We start from the raw sequence: 24331 nt of genomic DNA, 5'->3' as shown, positions 1-24331 counted from the left end.
AGGTTATAAATGCTTTATTATTTTTAACATAGGGGAAGCTTGGTGGTGGATATGTGCTTTTATGCCTAAGAGTTAAAGCTGAGGCTCTCTTTCTTATAGAATGTAATTGTATACCAACAAATGTATATGTGATTCTTATCAAAATTAAGCTTAGTCACTAAAAGAAGATTCACTCTCTGAACTTTCTTCTGTATGTTTTTCACCTTCACCATCTGGTACTGGAGCATCTGGCCTCCTGGAAGCGAAGGAAAAAAAAAAATGTTTTAAGGTTTTTCCAGTTGAAAAAAAAGCACTAACTAACTGTAAATTGGGTTCATCCTAGAATATTGCTGCTAGTAAATCTGCCAAGCCTGCGTCCTTAACTGAGAGTCTCCGGCTCTCCACCACAGCGTGCTTCTCTCTGGCTTCTCCAGCACCGTGGGGATTAAGTGCTATTCCTGTGGAGGCCACGGCCCTGTTTTCTCTTGCCAGTCCTTCCAGAAAGTGCTACTTCAGCACTTTCTGCTTCTCATTACCATGGAGACCCAACTATAGACAGAGATGCGATTTGGAGAGGTTGGCATGAGCAGTGCTAAATCCTTGCAGCCTCCAAGTGTACATGAGGTACAGAAAAGGGAAAACTAGAAATGGAAAGAAAAGGAAAACCTTTCTGTTCAGGAAAACTGCATGGAGAATTTTATAAATGGAAGAGAGTACAAGAATGGATTTTGAGACACATAGGCAATATGAAAATGTTCTGAGGGAGGACAGGCCAAAGAAATTTTTTGTTTGTTGAGGGTTTTCATTTATATGTTTTATCTTTAGAAAATGAATATAAAACATGAGATGGTAAACAGTGCCTTAAAGATTCCCTAAATATGAGAATGTTAAACTCCAACACTGCCTGGATGTGCTATAATAAACCAAAATGAAATTTTAACAGTGTGGTTAAAATGACCAACTAGATAAGCTTAATACTGTTTGTCAGCAAATCATTTAATCAATATGATAGTAGTGTGACTCCACCTCTACTCACTCTTACCACAGAAATAAATTAAGCAAGTCAAGTATACTTTTGGAAAAACTAAGAAGCGAGGACAAATATAGCTGCTATGTCTTAATACTTAAGAAATGCCAGACTTACTTCTCCTTCAGACTCCTTGATGCTTATCTAAAGACTTAGGACACCAACAAATAAAACTCTACTTTGCCACAAATACAATTACTAAAATAGGAAAATATATAGTCCACTCTTTACTTTTAGTTTTTAAAATTTATGACTGAGTTACGGCTTATATTCTTTAGTGTCATACCTGGCACGCTACAGAACAGAAAGAAATGCCTGCATGGCTCCCTAGCTGTCCAATGTAAACCCATCTGCTGTACAATTTTAGATTATGCCTGAGGAAGTCACATGCAGTTCCAACAGTAAAACTTGAAAGCTAGTTACAGCATTTCTAGGTTTTGACGGATGCTTCATCTGCTTAAAACACTAACATGGGACCATGCTCTTCATCACTTTACATGAAGCAGAGGACTTGATATTAGGTACATTTTCCCCAATAAATTTATCTAGGCTGCATCACTGATTTCTTGCTGTCTTTACATTGTTAAAGGAAAAAATTCTCAGAGGGAATTATTTGATGCCACATCAAAATTATATTAGTATATATGGCAACTCAAGCAAATGAAACAATGTACACAACTTTCTTAAAGTGCTATTTGGGATAAAAGCAGCTTATGCCTAGAAGGTACTGAAGCTACAAAATTAACTAATGTGTGTAACCCAGTCTACTTGGGTTCAAATGGGAAAATTTGGAGAAGATATTAATCTCTCCATACACAACTGACTGGCTAGACGATTGCAATGATTATAATGAATTACTAAATTGAATAAAGTACACAAAGTAAGTATACTAAAAAGTTTACTTCCTGTTGCTGTCATTATCATCATCATCATGACATCATCATGTCATTATTATCATCAGGGCAGGTGGTTCCTGCCCTGAGAAGCTAATATTTTAGTGGTGAAGATAGAAATGCAAGCAAATTGTTATAAGGTACAATATACACAAATACAGTTGTACTAACCATGCTTGTGTGAAAAAGTAATTCATTCTACTACAGTCTGTGAAAGAAGACTCCAGAGATGGAGATTCTTGGGAAGGGTTTTGAGGTATGAGTAGTGGTTTGCTGGAAACAGAAAAAGTATGAATAAGGGAAAATAAGATTGAAGTAAAGAAAAAAAGTGGGTATGGTACAGCATTTGAAAACTAATTCATTTGGTAGCTACAGTGTAAAGTCTACTGGGTGAGGCAGTAGATGAGATTACCCATTTGTCACGAGCAAGAGGTGAATGGGTACGGAGAAGTTACATGAAATGTAAGTTTTCACTGAAATTGTACAACTAAGCTTGGCGTTCTTAAGTAATCATTTATTTTTAATTGAGATATAATTCACATATAAAATTCACCATTTTAAAGTATGCAAATTAGTGGTTTTTAGTATATTTATAACGTACAAACATTACCACTATCTAACTGCACAACATTTTCAAGACCCACAAAAGAAACTCACTAGCAGATACTTTCTATTTTCTTTTTCCTCAGTCTCTGGCCATCACCAATCTAATTTTCTGTGTCTATGGATTTGTGAATTGAGGACATTTCATCAAAATGCAGTTGTAGGATATTCAGCCTTTGTGTCTGGCTTCTTTTAGTGAACACAATGTTTTCAAGGTTTATCCATGTTGCAGCATTCATCAGTACCTCTTTTTATAGTGAATAGTATTCCATGGTATAGATAAACCACTTTTTGCTTGTTTGAAAACAGTAGCTGTTTTCAAAGAATCCATTAGGTTAAGTTCAACTAAGATAGTCAAAATTTAGAAAGGAAAGGACAGACAGACATACCATATTTTCTACCATACCAGATGCTGTTCACATCTTATTTCTGACTACCACCTTTCTCCCATTTCTATGAATTAAATATGGCTGTCACCCATCTCTCTGCTGTCCTTATCCTTTCTATATACCCTTTCGTGTGTCAGTCTCATGACCTAGGTCTGACCATTCACAAGAATTTTCCCCTGGAGAGAGAGATCAATTCAAGGGCTGGGGGAGAATGTAGGCAGGGTCAATTGTAAGATTTCCTTAGAAATGGGCCTCCCTGGTGGCGCAGCGGTTGAGTGCTGGGTTGTGGGGCTGCCCGCAGGCTCTGCAGCGCTGGTTCAATCCCCAGCCGCAGGGCAAGGGTCCCACATGGCGTGCAGACCTCTCCTGCCATGCCCGCTGCTCCCCACAGCAGTGTACTTCGTCAGTCTGTCTGTTCTGCTCCCTGCTCTGGCTCTGGTGAATTCTCTCGCCCTCCCATGCTTCTGACTGTACCCAGTGCATGCATAAATAAATAAAAAAATAAATCTTTAAAAAAAAAAAAAGAAATGAATATAGATTATGGGGAAGGGAATCTTTTCCCACTCAATTAGCAAAACTGAAAAGCCTCTAATCACTAATTCTTTAGTTTCTAGGAGGAAGCTCATCAGTAGGCAAAAAGTAGATTTTTATACCAAGGAGTAAAGGTGGAATGAGGTGAAGGGAAAGAGAGTCTCCCCTGCAGCAAGCTAGCCAGCACTGATGACACTCTGCCTCTGAGCTGGATTCTCACCTATGCGAAAAATTACTTTTCTTTTTGCTTAAGTTAGTTTGATTTGTTTTCTGCAGTCCTAAACATGAAAGGAGTCCTAAAATACAAATATCGTTGGCTTAATTTGTTTTCATTAAAGAGAGATTTATATTTGTGTTTAAAACCACAGTTACCTTAAGGACACAAAACCATATAAACATTCTTTGGAAAAACATTTATTTATATAGATAACTAATTAAAAACATTTTTCATTTTCTTTAAACTTAAAACAGCTTAATTTAAAGTAAGGTTAATGCCAAAAATTTTGTTAGTAAACATACTGCTATGTAGAAGGTTGTGGGGAGAGAGTATGGTAGTTATCATGCAAATCAGTTTTTAATATCAATAACAGAACACATAAACTTAAAATGTCACATGATACTGCTATTAATTAGTGATGTTTTGTCAGAGCTCTAGGCAATAGCAATAGGTGGTCTTAAGGAAAGAGCAAAACACTAAGAATCACGAACTGAGATTGCACTGATTACATAAAGACCTCTAGAGCGTTATAAATATGACAATTTCTGCTCTGATATTTACAATAGCTAGTGAGACATATTTCAGCATTACACTTACTACAGCTACACACACTTTGGTCTTTTCTTCTATGAATTCCCATCAAGAAGGTAGAGCCTGTCCTTTATTGGTAAGTAGATTCCTGCAACCAGGTATATAATTTAATGCCTAATATCAGAAAGACAAAGAGCCAGCTGGCCCAGGTAAGAGGCTCTCACTGTTGAGTGTGGGCTCCTCACTTCCTTCCCCAGCCTCTCCCCTCTCTCTTGCTTGCTAGACCACAGCTGCTTTCTATCACTACCCCTTTGATATCTTTTCCCCCCACTCTTGTGATCAAGCTCTCCAACAGTGGACCAATTTTTTGACACTGCTTTTTCCTGACCTGTATTTTCTAGTATGTGCCCTGCAGTTGAGTGGATCATCTCTCCAGGGTAACCCAGTGGTTGAACTGGCACTTACAATCGATGGAGACTCCACTCAACGTGAAAAGAAAAAAAATAGAACCTAGAAAACCCCATTTTTGGAACTGTCCTGTTGAGGAACTTAGGTCTATTCTGTTCTCAACCAGCCGAAATCCAACCTTCAGTCTACTACTCTGTTGTGTAGCACGAAGTAGACAAAGATTGGTGGCACATAAAGAATTTCCTTAATGGGCAGTAAAATCTACTGGACATGTTATAAATATAATTAACACAAAGGTATCTTGCTTTCTAGTATCCTTTTAATTAACACTAATAAATTCCCTCTGGTCTGAGTGATAAGTAGACTAAGGTGCTTTTAAGAGTAGTCATTCTACAGTCTGGAGTGAGAGTATAAAAGTATAAAGGTCTTCTGAAGAAGCATCTCCAGGACAATGCCAACTAAGTTGGTTCTGTTCAAAGCCTGTGTAGTAACTTTAAAACAATTATATTCTTCCCTTAGCAAAATCAATATTCTGTAAACTGCTCTGTCCCACTAAGTGTGTGACCAATTGAATTTCATTTTCAGAGGTTTTTTTTCTTTTTTAAAGATTTATTTTTATTCATCAATTATACAAAACTGGGGACTAGGCCATAGTTGCAGGGGGTGAGAGGATTCACCAGAGAGTGTGGGGGAACAGGACAGGCGGATTGCATGAAATACACTGCTGAGGGGAGCAGTGGGTGAGACAGGAGAGGTCTGCTGTGCCATGTGGGTAGCTCCCTGGCTAGGGATCAAACTCATTCCACACTGGTTGGCGACAGCCTTGATAGCGCTGAGACTTCACCCTTGCACCACCAGGGAGGCCCTTCAGAGATGTTTTTTCAAAGGTAAATACTTTGTGTATTTGTTAAATATATGTTGAATGCACAACAGTATAGAGACAACTACAAGTTGTGATAGAAAAGAATGGTAAATCCAATCATTTAGAACTTGATACATTTCTACACTAAGATATTTGTAAATCATAACCTAACATATGGAACATTTACTGTTTGTCCAGAGCTGTGTTAAATGCTTACTAATATCACTCTGGTACTTAGTCTGTGCAAGTCTATAAATGGTCAACTCTTTTATTTCCCATTTTACTGATGAGGAAACTGATACACAGAGAGATGAGGTAGTTAATCCAGGGTCATATAATGAAAAAATAACAGGTCAGACTCTGAACCTGAGTAAGAAGACCATCTCTAAACTGTCTTAACATGAACCACAACTATCAGGAACTTCCTATCTTGTCAATGGTAAGTCCAGAGACTAGACTATGTATCCTGGAGTAGTAAAAGTAGTAATTATTAGATAATAATGGGAATTTTAGATCTGGAGCACAAATGTAATACAGAATTGGGTAAGGAGAAACTTTTAATCTTTTTCTGTAGTAAAATCTAGGCACTGATTGAAAACACTTATAAGGCAAGCTTACCTGTTCTATATTTCTGAATGCAAAACTAAAATGGATTAACCTTTAAAATTTTCATTTTTATTCCCTTAAACTTTTTTTAGTATGTTAGTGACAAAGGTACTCTTTTATGTATCTTTTTATTTCATTGGCATTGGAAACTCATTTTTAAATGAGTAGGAATAATTTCTGGTTACAGAAGGCGTATTGTCATATTCAAAAACTTAGATATTAAAAAATAATTAAATAATCACATGGAAGCAGCAAACAAATATTATTTATTTGATAATTATCAGGCATTTTCTTCTATAGAGAAAGTTACATATTTTCTCTAATTTAATGATAGTAAACTCTCTAGCAAAATAGCCAGGCTATCTTCTCTCTTACCATACAAAGTCTTTTAGTTTACAATTCTGTACTCCAAGCTTCCAAATTTTTATACATACAAGACAATCAAATAATGTTTTTTCTGATCAGTATTTATTTCTATATCAACCTCAGTTTTGGTCTGTGCTCCATGTTGAGAGATCTTGACTACTTCTTCTAACAGTTATGATTCTGACTTACTACTTAAGGCTAATTTTTAAGTGTATTTACACTTCAAAAAGAAAACAGAACAACCTACTAAAAGTTCTTGGCTGAGGCTTAATATGTATCTAAGATTTTAAATAAAAGCACACTCTTTCCCTCAGGTGGCACTTTTTTTTCCCCTTCATCATCTCAGATTTTTCTCCCAACACATAGATCCTGAACTTTTATGTAAATGTGATTCCCCATGTGCCAGGACTCCTCTGTGAAGACAGTTGATTCTATCATATCTAGCTAATACTCTTGGAGTTGGTTTACTAGTAGCGGTGATAGGTGATATGAGTCACCCCTGGTCTAACCAATGCCCTGTGTGACCAATGGCATGTACTTATGAGTAATGGGTCAGAATTCAGGTTCCAGGCTGTGGCTGAGAACAGCTTTTCTGTAAGACAATGTTAATTGTTACTGGAATTCTACCCTAAAACTTGGCACCTGCTTGCAACTGAATGTTTCTCCACATTTACAGAAACTGACAAGACCGCAAACTTAACTGAGATGTATCTACAAGTGGTGGGAGTGCTGGGGGTTCTCCTGTTAGTCATCCATGGATTTTTTTTTAGGTGGTAAATATCTAAATGGAGTCTTGAAGAATATGAAATTAGCCAGATCAATAAGGGGAGTGGGGGAAGCTTCACGGAGACCAAAGAAAACATTCAAGGACACCAAAGGGAATAAGAAAACAATACATTTGGAGAACTATAAGTAGTTTTCTACAACTGCATGAGGTAGGTATGTGGGACGAGTGGCAAGAGATGAAACTAGAGAGAATCTGGGTCTTGACAGAAACACATATATGCAATTCTAAGATGCTGGACTACTTGTTGAAGGCAGCGGGAGTCACAGAAAGATCTGAGGCAATAATTATGAAGAGATTTTCTCAGGCTTTACCAACAGGTTGAAAGCGAACAGAGAAGTCAATCAGGATCTATTATAATAATTCAGGTGAGAAATGTAGAGAACTTGATCTGTACAGCAACGAATGTGGAGGCATGCGGTAAGATGTGAGTTATCAAAATGAGAAAATCTTAGTGACTGACATAGTAGGGGGTAGGGAAGAGGGCAGAATCAAGGATGACTTTCAAGTTGCTAGTGGGTAGGTAGCTGGCTGAAGCAAAGGATTATGAAATAGATTTAGAATGCGCAGGGCATGAAGTGAAGCCAGTAGGGGCAAAGGGATTGAATATCCAGCATATGATGCTTATAGGGCTACTACTTTTCCATTTATCACATTTTCTCTAGAGAGAAAAATCATCATTTTAAAGGTCATTTTAACTCTCAGTTATTATAGGAAGACTACTGTATATTTCCAGGAGCAAAAAAAGAAGTCATGGGCAATGTTAAAAATATTTATAGCATATATCCCAACGAGTACCAAAAGGGTTAGACCTGTATGCTCACTTCACATTAATATACATGTCATAATCAATCTGCTTATAAAGTGTGTGTCAGAAGCAACTTCTAGAACAAATGCCAAATACCCCAGAGATGCTTAGTTCAACTTACCAATCCATTTCATTTTTATCTGAACTGTTTGCTACTTAGATATATACTATTAGAAATCTGCTCTTAAAGATTTAAAAATATTCTTAATTTCATATTTTGGAAGATAAGTTGTAAGAAAAAGATTGTTATGTGGAATTTTGCTTTTAAAATACATGTTTTCTTGAACTGAGAACTAAGAAAAATTCAACGTATGCTGCTAGTATAATATGAATGCTGGATAACATAGCCAGCTACATTGGGATGAACTAAAACCCTACCTGGAAGGATTCTTTATAACTATCTACATACTTGCAAAAGAAACTAGTTCTGAGTAATCCATTAGCATATATTTTAAACAGGATGAACTATGTAGCCAGGTTTGCTTGGATGGAATAAAAAATTCCTAAGCAGCAATTTTTCAGCATTACTCAAAAATAATTTTTAAAAACTTACACAATTATCTGGTTTCGTAATAACCATTAACGTGGAACTAGAATTGCTTTATCTTATTTATTTCTCAATATGACTCAATTTAGATCATAGTAGAATATATTTCCTACATACTATGGTCTTAAATGAAAAACTGGCAGATAATTTTAAAAAACAGAAGAACAATTTTTTAAAAATTTAAAAAGAGAAAGCATGGGGGGAAAAAACCCAGCACCTCTTATTGATCCTACTACCAGGCAACAGAATTGCTATCAAATCTACCTCTTTTGGATACCTAAATTCATCCTTGATTTCCTGACACCACTCCTCAAATGCTAGTTTTAGTAGCATAGGATAGATTTTTCATTTTTGTAACATAGCAGATTTATTCTGAAGGTGATTTCCTCAACCACAAAACACTATATAGAGAAAAAAATTAGAGCTTGAAACATTTTTATTGTAACTGATAAAGCCAATATCATTATATCAGAAGAATTACTTACTCAAGAAGATCTGGGTTCAGTCCTTCCAATATCATTTTGTTTCTTATTGCCATCACTGGAACACCCTAAACAAAGGACACAAGATAATTCAATCATTAAAAATGACCCCTATATATGTCTCTATATACCACCTCAAGAAATAGCTCTAGATGCCTTATTATCTGAAATAACTCTAATTTTGCTTTCATATTAGTACGGGGATAGCATTTGAATAATACAAGATACATTTTTTTTTTACTAACTTAAAGGAATCAGCACCATCCACTATTACATAAACTCAAATTAAATAATCTGAGAATATTCATTACTAATTCTGATGTATAGAAGCCAGATGTCATATTTTCACTCTTCTATAGCACTTAAAGAATAGTCATACTGATAACTCAAATGTTTAAAGCCTTAGCTGGAATGATATAATACATGTTTAGCAACATGAATGTCTTTTTAAATAAAGATTTCAGAGTTTTCTACTGTTCAGTATGGCTATGTTAATGTTCTTTACATAAGCAAGTGAGCTAATCCCATTTGAACACCTGAGACACAAAATTCAAACAGAATTCAAGAACTCGCTTGAGGCTGTACTATATATCTCCCCTACACTAATACAAACATATGTAATGATAATTTAAGAAGTTTCTAAGTTGCAGAAACAATGAAAACATGTGAATCTCAAAGTTCAGGGTAGTATCAAAACAGTATAAAAAGAATTATACAGCATATAAGTAAAAATAAGAGAGAGTATAAATTTACTTGAAAAGGGAATTAATTTGATGGATAAACATTTATTGAAAACTCACAAAGCTCTGAGAGGATGTAACCAAGTCTTTTTGTCAACTCCTCTTCATACCAGCCCAAAAGAAAAGGAAACAACTAATCTGATATATTAAGTTGGAAGACCTTGATTAGATAACCTTCAAGAATAAGTGTCACTGTGCTTTTAAAAGGTACACAGATGGGGCCCTCTCCCCTTCACATGTCTTCATCCTTTATCCCATCTGACAGGAGGGGTAAGCTGAGACACACAGTTGAAGAAGCTCAATCCCTCCCTATTGCTCATGTACAATCTTCTGTTCGGTCCTCCCATGTCACTAGCCAGTTGTGACATTCAGTTTTGAACGTATGGCACAGAAGAGGCGCCTCAGGTACCTTTGTGTTCCAGTTCAGAGCCCTAACTGGAAGTTTCTAGGCACCAACATAGATGACATTCCCCTTCTTTTCTTTGCAAGTATCCCTAGTGAGATCCTAGCCTCAGGAGCTCATGGGACGGTTAGGAGTGAATTTATTGTGGTTAGCAGTAAAATTCTGAAATCACAATCCAACACCTCTGTGTTTGACATCATTGTGGAGGGACAGTGCTTTATGCTGAAAAAATATAACCATAATCAGCCCCTGCCCTCAGTGAGTACAGTTTAACAGGTTTTAAACAGATGATCACAATACAGTTGTGAAACTTGGGAGAGGCCTACATAATGGGCAGTGTTAGACACAGTTGAGAACCAGTAAAGGATTCACTGAGGTGAATCTTGAAGATGGGAGTTTATTTAAAATGAAAATCACAAAGACTTTAAAAATATATAAAAATCTTTAAATAATCTCTCATACATAAGTTTATCTTAAACATATTTTTCAAGAACAAATACATACTTGTCCAGAAATCTCCCTCTCCCAAAAAGTTGATTTTATTTTACATTTTACCCAATAAAATCTGCCATTATGTCCAGGCAAGCATGTGGATTATAAATCCAATATAAAGTCTTCAAAGTTAATGACCATGTTTGTCTCATAAAAATGATCTTGCCAAATTAAATTCAGACTATCATTAGCTGTAATCTTCATTTTTAAGTCAGAAAATACAATTTTTAATTTTTACCTTGAAAAATTTCCAATAAAGACAGTTATAGAAAGTGTCCTAACATACTTTCTACCACCATAATCTCTTATTTTGACTATGGAGGTGAAAAGGTTTAAGTTCTTTACAGTTTGCTAGGTTGAAAGAGGTTGGGAAAGCAAAGAATTTTCTTTAAAATTTATAGATTACCTGGAAGACACCCTCTCATGAGAGGTAAGCAAAGACTGTTATTTACAGGTCCATTTATATATTTATCATCATAACTGCTAAATATTATATTAAAGTTAGGAAAATGTAAGCTGTTAAGACTCGGGTACTTAAAGAGTGGAAATAACAAATGTTGGTGAGGATGTAGAGAAAAGCAAATACTCATTCACTGCTGGCGCGAATGTAATTTGACGCAGCCTCTATGGAAAACAGAATGGAGATAGCCGATCAAGATAAACATGGAAATACCATATGATCCAGCAATAGCATTCATAGGTATTTATCCATAGAGTTAGTGAAAACACTAAAATGAAGAGATTTATGCACCCCCATGTTAATAGCAGTATTATCAACAATCAGCAAATTGTAGAACCAACCTATGTGCCCATTCATAACAAAGCTGGGATAACCACTGAATGGAATACTATGCAGCTATTTAAAAAGATGAAATAGTACCTTTTCAGACAAAGTGGATGGACCTGGAGGTGATTATGCTAAGTGAAATAAGTCAGAAAATGAAAGACTTATGAAGGATGGTTTCAATTATTTGTGGAATATACCAAAACAAAAAACTCAAACAGACAAAGCACAGCAAAAATGATTCTTAGACTCTGAAAAATATACTTTTTAACAAATGGAAGGGGGAGGAGAGGATAGGAAAGAAGGGAATAGGACGTAGGCAGGGGAATTTTGAAGTCTGGAAGGTGAGAGAAACTAGTGTTTCAAGAGAAACTTGTTTATGGAGGTCTGAAAACCTCCCTCCCTCCAAAAGAAAGAAAATACTTCCATTTATTACAAAGGAAAAACAACAACAAGGAGAGAGAGACTCAGATACTTATATGCATTTCCTAAATATTAGATGGATGAAAATTAATAGCACCATCACAAAACTCTCATCAAAACCACACTCCTGACAGCAATACTATGGCATGGGGCAATCTTTAAGGCACTCTGAAAATTGAAATATGGTAGGTTTGGAAGACAAAGAAGGAAGAAAATAAAGCTTTGGGCCTTTTTCTTTTATGAAATTTAAGGATAAAACAAAAGAGGGCGGAAAAGCAGTTAACTTGCTTAGGGGTGTGCATTGTGAACAGACTCATACTTAGAACAAAGCAAGCATGAGACTAACAGTAGTACCACTTTTAAAATACATTAACTAGGGGGGGGCGGAGCAACATGGCGGCGAGGAGACACGGCGAGTAAGATCTCCCATTAAAAAAAGTTAATAGGGAGGAAAAGCGGCAGGTCCCAGTGAGAACTGGGACACGGAAGATAAACGGGTGACGCCAGCAAACTGCCCGAAGAAGAAAGTTGCCATAGAAGAGGACTAGAAGGGAGGGAAGCGCAGAACCCTGCTTCCCAACCCCACCCACAGAGGCGGCACTCTCCGACCGGCAGAGAGGAGGAAAACAACAAACTAAAACGACCCACAAGAACAAACGACGCAGCAAGCGGGACTGGGAGTGGAAAGGAACTATTGCAGCCACCACACCCCGTGAACGGGAGCTGTGGAGAACCCTGCAGGATCCGCCGCGGCAGTGAGCGAACGGCTCCGGGCGCCATTAGAGAAGAACAAAGACCCCGGGAGACGCGCACACAGCCCGGGCTGCCAATGACTCCTGGAGGAACCAGAGGGGAACAGAGAAGCCCACCCAAGATGCCGGCCAGTCCCAACAACACAGTGTCCCAACGCATACGGCAAATTAGAAAACAGACAGTAGGGAGGAGAAGAACCACACGCAACCTAGCAACTCTCCAGAGAAAAAGCACACCACAAAAAGAAAACCAGCCCCCAGATTGCAACGACAGTAACTTGGAAGAACTTCTGAGCCTTCCAGAAAGAGAATTTAAAATTGCCGTGATTAAAAAACTGACAGAAGTCATAAAGGAAAACAATGATAAGGGAAAAATAATCAACGATCATAAGAATGAAATTGAGTCCCTAAAGAGGGAAGTAAAAGAAATGCAGAAGATCAAAGAATTAGTGGAAGAACTAAAGAATTCTGGGAAAAGCAATGAAAGCAGAATTGATGAAATGGAAGAACGAATAAGTGCTCTTGAAGACACAGAAATAAAAAGAACCAAAACAGAAAAGGAAAGAGAAGTACGAAGGAAAAAGAATGAAGAAAGACTTCGGGAACTATCTGACTCCATGAGGAAAGGAAATATAAGAGTTATAGGAATACCAGAAGGAGAGGAGAGAGATGTAGGAACAGAGAAAATATTCAAAGAGATAATTGAAGAGAACTTCCCAAATGTGAAGAAGGAGCTGAAAATTGATATACAGGAAGCAAGAAGAACACCAAACTTCCACGACGAAAGAAAAAATACAGCAAGACACATAATAGTAAAGCTCCCTAGAATCCAGGACAAGGAAAAAATAATGAAGCTGGCAAGAGGGAAGAAACAGATAACATTCAAAGGAAAGCCAATCAGGCTGACATCAGACTTCTCCGAAGAAACACTACGGGCAAGGAGAGAGTGGAGGGACATAGTCAACAGACTCCAAGAAAACAGATGCCAACCAAGAATACTCTATCCCGCAAAGCTCTCCTTCCTCTTTGAAGAAAGAATATGGACCTTCCCAGACAAACAGAAACTCCGGAATTTCATTGCAACTAAACCCCCACTCCAAAAAATACTACAAGGAGTCCTAAAGCCAGAACCTCAGAGGGACGAATAACAATGAAAGAAGGCCAAAAAAAAAAAAAAAGTTATTAAAAGAATAAATAAATAAAATCAAAGGAAAGACAAACACAATGGCAAATACAGATGCTAACATATCAATATTAACTCTAAATGTAAATGGACTAAACTCTTCAATAAAAAGACACAGAGTTGCAGCCTGGATTAAGAAACAAAACCCAACCTTTTGCTGTCTCCAGGAAACACATTTAGCTACAAAAGATAAAAATAGGCTCAAAGTTAAAGGATGGAAAACAATCCTACAAGCAAATGGACCAAAAAAGAAAGCAGGAACAGCTATACTTATATCATATAAAACAGATTTCAAACTCAAAAAGATAAAAAGAGACCCCAATGGTCACTACATTATGATCAAGGGGACAATACTTCAAGAAGAAATAACACTCATTAACATATACTCACCAAACGAAGGAGCACCAAAATATATCAGACAACTGTTGTCCTCTCTGAAAACAGACATCAGAGAAAACACATACGTAGTGGGAGACTTCAACACACCACTATCAACAATGGATAGATCAACACGACAAAAAATAAGTAAAGAAACCAAAGCTCTAAATAAGAACCTAGAGCAATTGGGCTTAACAGACATCTATAGAACACTAAACCCCCAAAAAACGGAGTACACATTTTTCTCAAGCGCACACGGATCATTCTCCAGGATCGATCACATACTGGGGCACAAGACAAACATCAACAGATACACCAAGATTGAAATCATATCAACCATCTTTTCTGACCATGAAGGCATCAAACTAGAAATAAACCATAAAAAGAAGGCAAGGAACTTTCCTACCTCATGGAGATTAAAAACCACACTACTGGAAGACCACTGGACTAATGAGGAGATCAAAGAAGAAATTAAAAATTTTTTTGAATTGAACGACAAGGAGGACACCAATATCCTAAATGTATGGGATGCAGCAAAAGCAGTAATAAGATGTAAATATATAGCAATAGAAGCTCACATCAAGAAACAAGAAAGAACTCAAAGAAACAACCTAATCTCGAAGCTCAAAGATCTAGAAAAAGAACAACAAAAAAACCCAAAACCAGTAGAAGAAAAGAAATAATAAAAACCAAAGCAGAAATAAATGAAATTGAAACTAAAAAAACAATCCAAAAGATCAATGAAACCAAAAGCTGGTTCTTTGAAAAAATCAATAAAATAGACAAACCCCTAGCCAGGCTCACAAAGGAAAAAAGGGAGAAAGCACAAATAAACAGGATCATCAATGAAAGAGGAGAAATCACAACGGACACAGCAGAAATCAAAAGAATAATCAGTAACTACTATGAACAGTTATATGGAAACAAGTTTAACAATCTAGAGGAGATGGACAAATTCCTACAACTCTACAATCACCCAAAGCTAGATAAAGAAGAAATAGAACACCTAAACAGACCAATTACAATGAGCGAAATTGAAATGGTAATCAAAAACCTCCCCAAAAACAAAAGCCCAGGACCTGATGGATTTACAAATGAATTCTACCAAACATTCAGAGACGAATTAGTGCCTATCCTTCACAAACTCTTCCAAAAAATTGAGAAGGAAGGGACAATACCAAACAAGTTCTATGAAGCCAACATTACACTAATACCAAAACCGAACAAGGACAACACAAAAAAGGAAAACTACAGGCCAATCTCCCTAATGAACACTGATGCAAAAATCCTCAATAAAATTTTAGCCATCAGAATCCAACAATGTATCCATAAGATAATTCACCACGACCAAGTAGGATTCATTCCAGGGGCACAAGGATGGTTTAACATCTGAAAATCAATCAACGTTATCCAACACATCAACAAAAAGAAATATAAAAACCATATGATAATATCAATAGATGCTGAGAAAGCTTTCGACAAAGTGCAACACCCATTCATGATAAAAGCCCTTGAAATTCTTGGGATACAAGGAACATACCTCAACATCATAAAGGCCATCTATGACAAGCCAACAGCCATTATCATTCTCAATGGTGAAAAGCTGAAAGCAATTCCATTAAGATCTGGAACAAGACAAGGATGTCCACTCTCACCACTGCTTTTCAATATAATACTGGAAGTCCTAGCCAGGGCAATAAGACAAGAGAAAGACATCCAAGGAATCCAAATAGGAAAAGAAGAAGTCAAACTATCACTATTTGCAGACGATATGATATTATACATAGAGAACCCCAAAAACTCCACAGAAAAGCTAATTCAACTCATCAATCAGTTCAGTAAAGTGGCAGGATACAAAATCAACACGCAAAAGTCAGTGGCCTTCCTATACACAAACAATAAATCTGAAGAAGAAGAAATCAAAAAAACCATCCCTTTTGTTATTGAAACAAAAAAAATCAAATATTTGGGAATAAATCTAACAAAAGAGGTAAAGGACCTATACAAAGAAAACTATAAAACACTGTTAAAAGAAATAGAAGAAGACACAAAGAAATGGAGAGACATCCCCTGCTCGTGGATTGGAAGAATAAACATTATTAAAATGGCCATTCTTCCAAAAGCAATATACAGATTCAATGCTATTCCAATCAAAATTTCAATGTCATTCTTCAAAGAAATAGAACAATTATTGATGAAATTCATATGGAATCACCAAAAACCCCGAATAGCCAAAGCTCTCCTGAAAAAAAAGAAGGGAATGGAGGCATTACACTCCCAGACTTCAAACTATACTACAAAGCCATAATCATCAAAACTGCATGGTATTGGAACAAGAACAGACATACAGACCAATGGAATCGAATAGAAAATCCAGAAGTAAACCCACAGATTTATGGTCAACTAATCTTTGACAAAGGTGCAAAGACTATGCATTGGAGCAAAGAAAGTTTGTTCAATAAATGGTGCTGGGAAAACTGGGTCGCTACATGCAAAAGAATGAAGCTTGACCACTACCTCACACCATACACAAAAATCAACTCAAAATGGATTAAAGAACTAGACATAAGACCTGAAACCATAAAATATATAGAAGGACATATAGGCGAAACACTACGTGATTTGCACATCAAAGACATCTTTACAGACACATCACCCAAAGCAGTGATAGTGAAGGCAAAGATCAACAGCTGGGACTACATCAAATTAAAGAGCTTCTGCACAGCAAAAGAGACAATAACAAAAACAAAGAGAAACCCCACCAACTGGGAGAACATTTTTGCACCCAACACTAATGATAAAGGACTGATCACAAAAATCTGCAAAGAGCTGATGAGACTCAACAACAACAAAGAAAATAATCCAGTCAAAAAATGGGCAGAAGAGCTAAAAAGAAACTTCTCTGAAGAGGAAATGCAAATGGCCAACAGGCATATGAAAAAATGTTCAACATCACTTGCCATCAGGGAAATGCAAATCAAAACTACCATGAGATACCATCTTACACCAGTGAGAATGGCACATATTAAAAAAACTAGCAACAACAAATGCTGGCGAGGGTGTGGAGAAAAAGGAACTCTTCTGCACTGTTGGTGGGAGTGCAAACTGGTCCAACCACTGTGGAAAGCTGTGTGGAGATTTCTGGACCTACTAAACATAGAGCTTCCATATGATCCAGCAATTCCACTCCTAGGTATTTACCCAAAGGACACAGAAACATCAATTCCAAAGAACACCTGCACCCCTATGTTTATAGCAGCACTGTTTACAATAGCTAAGCTTTGGAAACAACCCAAATGCCCAAAAATAGATGACTGGATCAAGAAGATGTGGTACATATATACCATGGAATATTACTCAGCATTCAAAAAAGATAAACACATGCAATTTGCAGCAACATGGATGGCGCTGGAAGGGATCATGCTCAGCGAAATAAGCCAAAAAGAAAAAGAAAAATACCGGATGGTCTCACTCATAGCAGGAATCTAGAAAACTTAAATAAGGGACCAGGAAAATGAATAACTATAAGAAAGTGAAAATCAAAATCAACAAAAAACTATGAACCAGAGACACTTTTTTGGGGGGCGGGGGCGGGAGGGGAGGGATTGGGGTCAGAATGGGGGGGCTGCAATTGTATGGGGAATATAACAATAAAATTTATTATTAAAAAAAAAAAAGAATATCGGATGGTTTCACTTATAGGAGGAATGTAGAGGAAACAAATAAGGGATCAGGGGGAAAATAATCATAATAAATTAAAAATCAAAATCAATAGGCAACTGTAAATCAGAGATATTCTGCAGGAGAGAAAGAGGTGAAGGAGCAAAATGGGAGGGAAGAGCACAAGGGACTATGGTGGTGATGCATGGGTGAATTGGTGGTGGGAATTCCAGGGGGACTACACCTGAGAGGAGAAAGCATGCATTGTACAAGAATGATGTGAAATATATATAAATAAAAAAAATGCTAAAAAAAAAATAAAATAAAATACATTAACTAGAACTAAGACTTGAGAGCATGATTTTTAAATAAAATTTACTTAATTATTTAATAGTAAAATTACTTAATTTTAATAGTAGAGGAGGAAAGTTGACTACATGAGTGGCAAAGCTAGACATTTTACTTGCCAATTCAATGCCATTCAACTATTCAGTAAAATAGGGAAAGTTTAGGAAGTTTAAACATTTCCTAAAAAAAGCAAAAATAAAAACAATGAAGTGCTAAGGAGAAATAGGAAAAAGAGCAGAGTTAATCGTTTCCATTAACTATGGTTTGACGGTACAAGGTCTTTCTACAAACTCAACTATGTTATTTATTTATTATACGTTAGCATAATCCACAGGAGAGCACTGGAAAGGTTATACAAATAAGTTGAAATAAGTTACAAAGCGGAAAAACAGAAGGGAGGAGAAATGAGGGTGAAAAAAATGTTTCCTAAAATATAGCAAAGAAAGCGCATGTGGGGTAGGGATGAGAGGAGGCAGTGGGCGGGAAGGGAGGAATTAGTGGGATAGGGAAGTTGACGGAATTAGATAAACTCCCTATTTTAATATTAGTTTCATAGACTTGGTTATAATTTAAGAATAATAGAAACCTGAATCTGTAAGTTCCATATTTTACCCTTGGTTTCTTGCAAGTAGTTAGATTTTAACAAAATTTGGTCTTTAGTCATTTCTGTATAATGATACAAAGAAAAATATATATAATATAATCTCATACCCTATTTGGAGAGTTTACTGCTATCATCACCTTAATACAAAAATCTCATAAAGTTTAATGCAAAAATAATTTGGTCTGTATTCCAAAAGATTAGTTTCAAGGGGATCTGCTACTATGTTTCTAATGGTGATTCTTAGAATATTTGTTGGTTTGCTATATTCTTCCTTAGCAGGTAAGGAAAACAGCCTCATTTGTTAAACATCATAAAGAAGCGTCCAGTTTCTGATCTCTAAGAGACAAAGCTACTGATGGTCTAAGGAGGACATGAGAGACCTCAAAACTGAAGTCTACTGACTGTGGGATTATTTTTGGCAAGCGAGAATGGCAGTTTGTCCAACATAAGTAATGAAGAAGAGAGAAGGCAGCCATAAGTGTGAGGTTCCAAAAAATCACGTCTGTATTTGCGTCACTGGAGAAAGTGTGTAAAGAAGCCACAGTAATGAAATTATGATGGCAACAGTAATAGTTAAAGACTAGTTTCTTATATCACAAAAACTGTTTGGAAGGTAATAATAGGATTGCCAATATTTACATTTGTTATTGTGCTAATGAAAGTCAAGCTACTAAAATTCCTTTACAAATCATGTTGAAAGTTTTCTAAGGTTTTAGATTAGAAATGAGGGGGACCCTCTTATTCACTTTAATAGAGATAAATGACTGTCTTTTATAAAATAACAAAAGCGCTCCCTATATTTTTTCCTCTCAATTTATATGCTTGCGTCACAACAATCAGTTAGAAAAGATGGAAAATATGAAGTTAAGTTTTTTTCTTAGATCAACAATAAAGAAAAAGATGTATTGATTTAATAGGTGGGTAGGGTTTTTTTTTAAATTATTTCCTGGGAGAGGAAATAAATGGGTACTGAAAAGCTGCTTTGAGCTAGAAAAAAGGCAATCAGCCCTGCAGGCAGGCTCTTCTTAAATTTTAACTTAGTGAAATGGATTCAACCATTTCTCTGTCTTCTGATTTCCAATAATGCTAACTTCAAAATATCTACACTGTACTTTATGAAATATATTAATAGGGTATATTTAGGATAAAACCATCAGATAAAATATTCTATGTAAGATATTAACTCTGGCACTGTTGTCTCACCAAAAGTTATTAATTTGAACCTAAATATGTGGGCAACAAAGTGCCTCATAAATTTTGACTAGTCCTATACACAGTGGGTTCTATGGTGGTAACAGTTATTCCTTTTTCAATGATTTTTTCAAGATAACAGTTTCACAATGACAAAGTATTTCTCACTGACAGCCCACGCAATATCTTTAAAAAATGATGGCACAAATTATATGATGAAATGCACAAACAAGACAATAGTCACGATCAGGGCCCCAGGAAGGTGGCAAGACAGTTATTACTTTTTTCATAAAATAAATACCCATTAGCAGTTCTGCCTATGACTTTTAGGAATGGCAACTAAGGCTCGCCTAAATGATGAAAAACCTTTGAAAATCATTTCAAAAAGCTAGGTATCTATTGTTATGGGATAATTCAAAATGGAGTTGCATCAACTGCCCCATGTGGTTGATTTTTCCCTTATATATTCTTTTAACACAATAAATACTAGGTGTTAAAGACCAAATAAAATGCATGCTGTTCTCTAGCAATTTGTAGTGTATCAAGTATTTGTCGATTAAAGAATAATTTGGTGGAAGACTCATTTTCCTCCCTTTATTATAATGCAAAGCAATATTTAAAATTTAAAGACTTGTTTTGATGGACTATTTAATGCTATAACTCACTGTGAATACTTTAGCTACACTGCTGCTTTGCTATACCTTATTTCACTAAAATGATATTTGTTCTTTGAAGCATGTATTGATTAGAATTTTTTTAATTTAATTATGCTTTTATTTTCTAGGAATAAAAACTTTCAGTTAAAATAATTTTTATAGTAAATCATTTTGGAATTCACTATTTAAATGAAAAGTGTATGTAATAAGTTCAGATGGTCTCTTGTTCAGTTTTTGAAACTATATTACTATATGTACCTATTCAAGAGAATTTAAAGAAGTTATGTACAAAAACAGCAATGTTATAAAGAACAGAAATCTTAACTATAAAGATGATTCTGCTGATTGAAATCACAGAATATTCACTTTGAAACTAATTTTCCAATAGTGGTAACATGTTTGAACTGGTATATTAGGAGTTTCTTATTCAATGTCCTAAGATATCCAGAGGTACCCATTTAAAGAGAGATGGCCAGGACTAGGCATTCCATGTGGATATATACCACAATGAAGGCCCTGAATCTGACATCAATACATTATCAGTACATGGTCTAACCAATAAAGTGAGTAAAATTCATTTGTGAACTTGGGTTAGGAAAAGAGTAAGAAAGGCTGGGATGCTATATTATATTATGAAAAACTTCAGTGTTTTGTACCTATGTCTGGAGATTTTTTTAATTGCAGTTATTAATATAAATACAAAATATGTAGATATCTTGAAGTAGAGAAATACATAATTTTCATTTGTTTCAGTAAAAGTCAATATTTTGAAATCTACTTTATTTCCTTTAAAAACGTAATTAAAATATTAGCATTTTCTCCAAGTTATAAAATATTCCTTACCAAACAATTAACTTACAAGTCATGTATATTATTATAGCATACATCCATGCAAGACAAATTATCTTCTGCACCAGGACTATCCACTCCATTATGAATGTTTATACTATCTGAAATCCTTGTCAGAAACTGGTGCTAAAATGCTTTCTTCAAGTCAATGGTTTCTAAAACTTATGCGATGCTTTTCTCCCACTTGAGGTAAGCCATTTCCTTATTATAGTTCATTTGCTCCTCTTGTCTTTATTTTTCCCTTATTCACTAACAATTAGTTACTTTTTGGCAAGAACTCAAGTTTACAATAGTCAAATAGCCTACAATTCTAATGAGATTGCCATCAATGTATGTAGTTATTCTTTAACATGACTGATATTTCCAAACCCTCCTGAGGATTACGGTTCAAAATGTATTTTTCTAGAGACTCAAAGCACCATAAATAAAAATAGTTATGGTTTAAACAACTGTTCCTGGAAATGAATTGTTCACAAATGAACATTTTCATGGCAAGTGAATGTCATCAAGGATAGCCATAATGAAAAATATGTGACATCAGTACTAAAATATTCTGAGCTGTATGATTATGTCCACAGTGGAATTGGCAAAGAAAACAAGAGGAACAGATAGGAATAAAAGTAGGTACATGGAAACTTCATATATCAGGAAAAAGCAAGAAGTTTAAATCTTGCTTTTTAGCAATGATTGTCTACCGTGCTCTAACAAAAAGTCTTTATAAAGACCAATATAGCAAACAATAAACAAAGAAGAGCAAATACATTATTTACAAGCAATACTTCAAATATGTACAGAGTATGACTAGTTAGTTCTGAGCTCCCTTAACTTTCAAGGCAATTTGTGAAGAGTTCAGAAGGCAGCTGCAATATTGCAAAAAATCATAATCTGTAAAACTGGCATAAGAATTCTTCACACAAGTTTTCCTTAGAGGCCAGTTTACTGACTTTAGCAGAAAATAAGTACTTCTGATAGCTTTTGACAAAAATACAAAAACTGAACTGCTTCTTGATTCTCCAGAGACTCGGGTCATAGCAAAGACAGGTAATACCTCAAAGCAACCAATTAGTGGCTGTCATTGTTTTCTACTTTAGGGGAACTCGCTACGCATTTGATATGAGATAGAAAGTGGAGGAAGGAGGGTAACTGTTGTCGCTTGAGTTCTATAAATCACGACTCAGTTACTACTCATATAATCAACCATTCTGTTAAGCTTTGCTTCTTTCTTTTAGTTTTAGTCAAATGGACCTGGCTGCCCATTTAGTTGATGGGAAAGATAAAGTATTTTCCCCTTTCAGATGACACTGGGCACATTCTGGCAGTATGGCCATAGACAATTCTGTCCTTTCATTTTTCACAGTTGGCTAAATTATGAATTAATTCATATATATGGGAAATCAATCCTTATACATGTACCTTTTACCTTCAACAAACAGTGAAGGCATGATTAAAACACCACAAAAGTTATCTCCCTCAAACCTTTATGTACTTAAAAAATACTTTAATATTGATTAGTAAACCTTAGGTATTTTAAAGGAAGCAAGACATATTAATATTATAATTCCTTAAGAGTTTTATAAAATGGTAATGAATAAAATAACATAGTTGTTATACTAAACCCTTACCAGTGTTTTCCACTCTGGTATATATGAACCAGCAATATATGAACCTACTTTTGACTACACTGTTGACCAGTGACGAGGAACCTATGCTGGAACTTTCTAGACCATGAAAAGTCACACTGGGGTCATATACAAGCACGATTTTAATGCTCTTAATTACTCAAAAACTATACCTCATCTAAAAAGCATTTTACTCATGATTAATTAGTCTCACCAGGTACAAGGTGTATAACTTCTTAATGAACATCTTTAATAATCAGGTAGAGATCTTTATCCTTAGGTAATGGAAGTCACATTTTCCCAGGCCAACATCCACTGCTGGCAACAGATGCATCAGAACCACCAGAACCAAGAAAATTATTCAATTCGCATTTTAAGTCAGCCAAAGAAAATAGAGCTTTAAAAACGTCTAAATGTCCAAAGAGACTGTTTTGGCAAATATGGTTTAAAAAAATACAAGTCATTAGCTTCTTAATGTGGAAGTCGGACTTTCCCAATGCACAATTTATTACTGGCAGAGGATTCACCAAGTTCTGCCAATAAAAAGGGGAGAATTGTTGGAAAAGTGATCTATGTACACAATTCCAGTTAAGTTATAAAAGCAATATGTAATTTAGTAAAGGCTTGTGCTACACTATTATGACAACAAACATTAAATCAGAATCAATTATCTGCCACATTTGGAACACAACAGTATTACTCACTGAAAAACCTTGTATAAAACTTGCTTAAAAAGGGAAAAAAGTCAGAAAATGCCAGCAGGTGTTCCAGGAACATTCGTTAATAATCAGATCCAAAGCTGGGGATCAATTAGTAGATCATAATAGATCATAAATCTAATAAGAACTTCAGAACTCATTTTATATATCAGGAAACTGAGGACCTGAGCCGTGGCATGACCTGAACTTGGTCACAGCAATGTATGACAAAGCTAAGCAAATATACCATGTTGCATCCCCAAGATAAAGAGTAAAGATCTGGGTGTACTCTTCCTGGGCATTCCAATTGTTGCACAGAGGAACAACTAAGTTTCTGGAACTATAATCATTCTTCTATTTCAGAGAGGGTGGTATCCAGGAATGACAAAAAAGGATACAGAGACCAACAAGCAAGGTACTGCTTATTTCTCTCTGAAGTGATACTTGAAAGATTCTGTCAGCTTCAGTTCAAAGGATCTTATATTATTTAAGCAGTTTTAATTACCTTGGCTTTTAGT

The 24331-nt window shown here is 35.8% G+C and overlaps 1 protein-coding gene across 2 annotated transcripts in view; it reads right to left on the bottom strand.

Annotated features, from left to right (window-relative positions):
* The window catches only part of WASHC3 (WASH complex subunit 3), a 42096-nt gene continuing 17765 nt past the window's right edge, over positions 1–24331 (bottom strand). For both annotated transcript variants that reach the window (XM_037513774.2, XM_037513775.2), the window contains 2 exons: positions 9037–9101; positions 1–235 (listed from right to left, as the gene is read on the bottom strand). In XM_037513774.2, coding sequence (XP_037369671.1) covers positions 151–235; positions 9037–9101 — 150 coding nt within the window. In that variant the 3' untranslated portion in view covers positions 1–150. The remainder of the gene's footprint in view (positions 236–9036; positions 9102–24331) is intronic.

This window comes from Talpa occidentalis, unplaced genomic scaffold (genome assembly GCF_014898055.3).
Source record: "Talpa occidentalis isolate TD23 unplaced genomic scaffold, MPIMG_talOcc4v2.1 talOcc4.16, whole genome shotgun sequence".
Taxonomy (NCBI): domain Eukaryota; kingdom Metazoa; phylum Chordata; class Mammalia; order Eulipotyphla; family Talpidae; genus Talpa; species Talpa occidentalis.
This window is presented reverse-complemented; position numbering and strand designations above follow the sequence as displayed.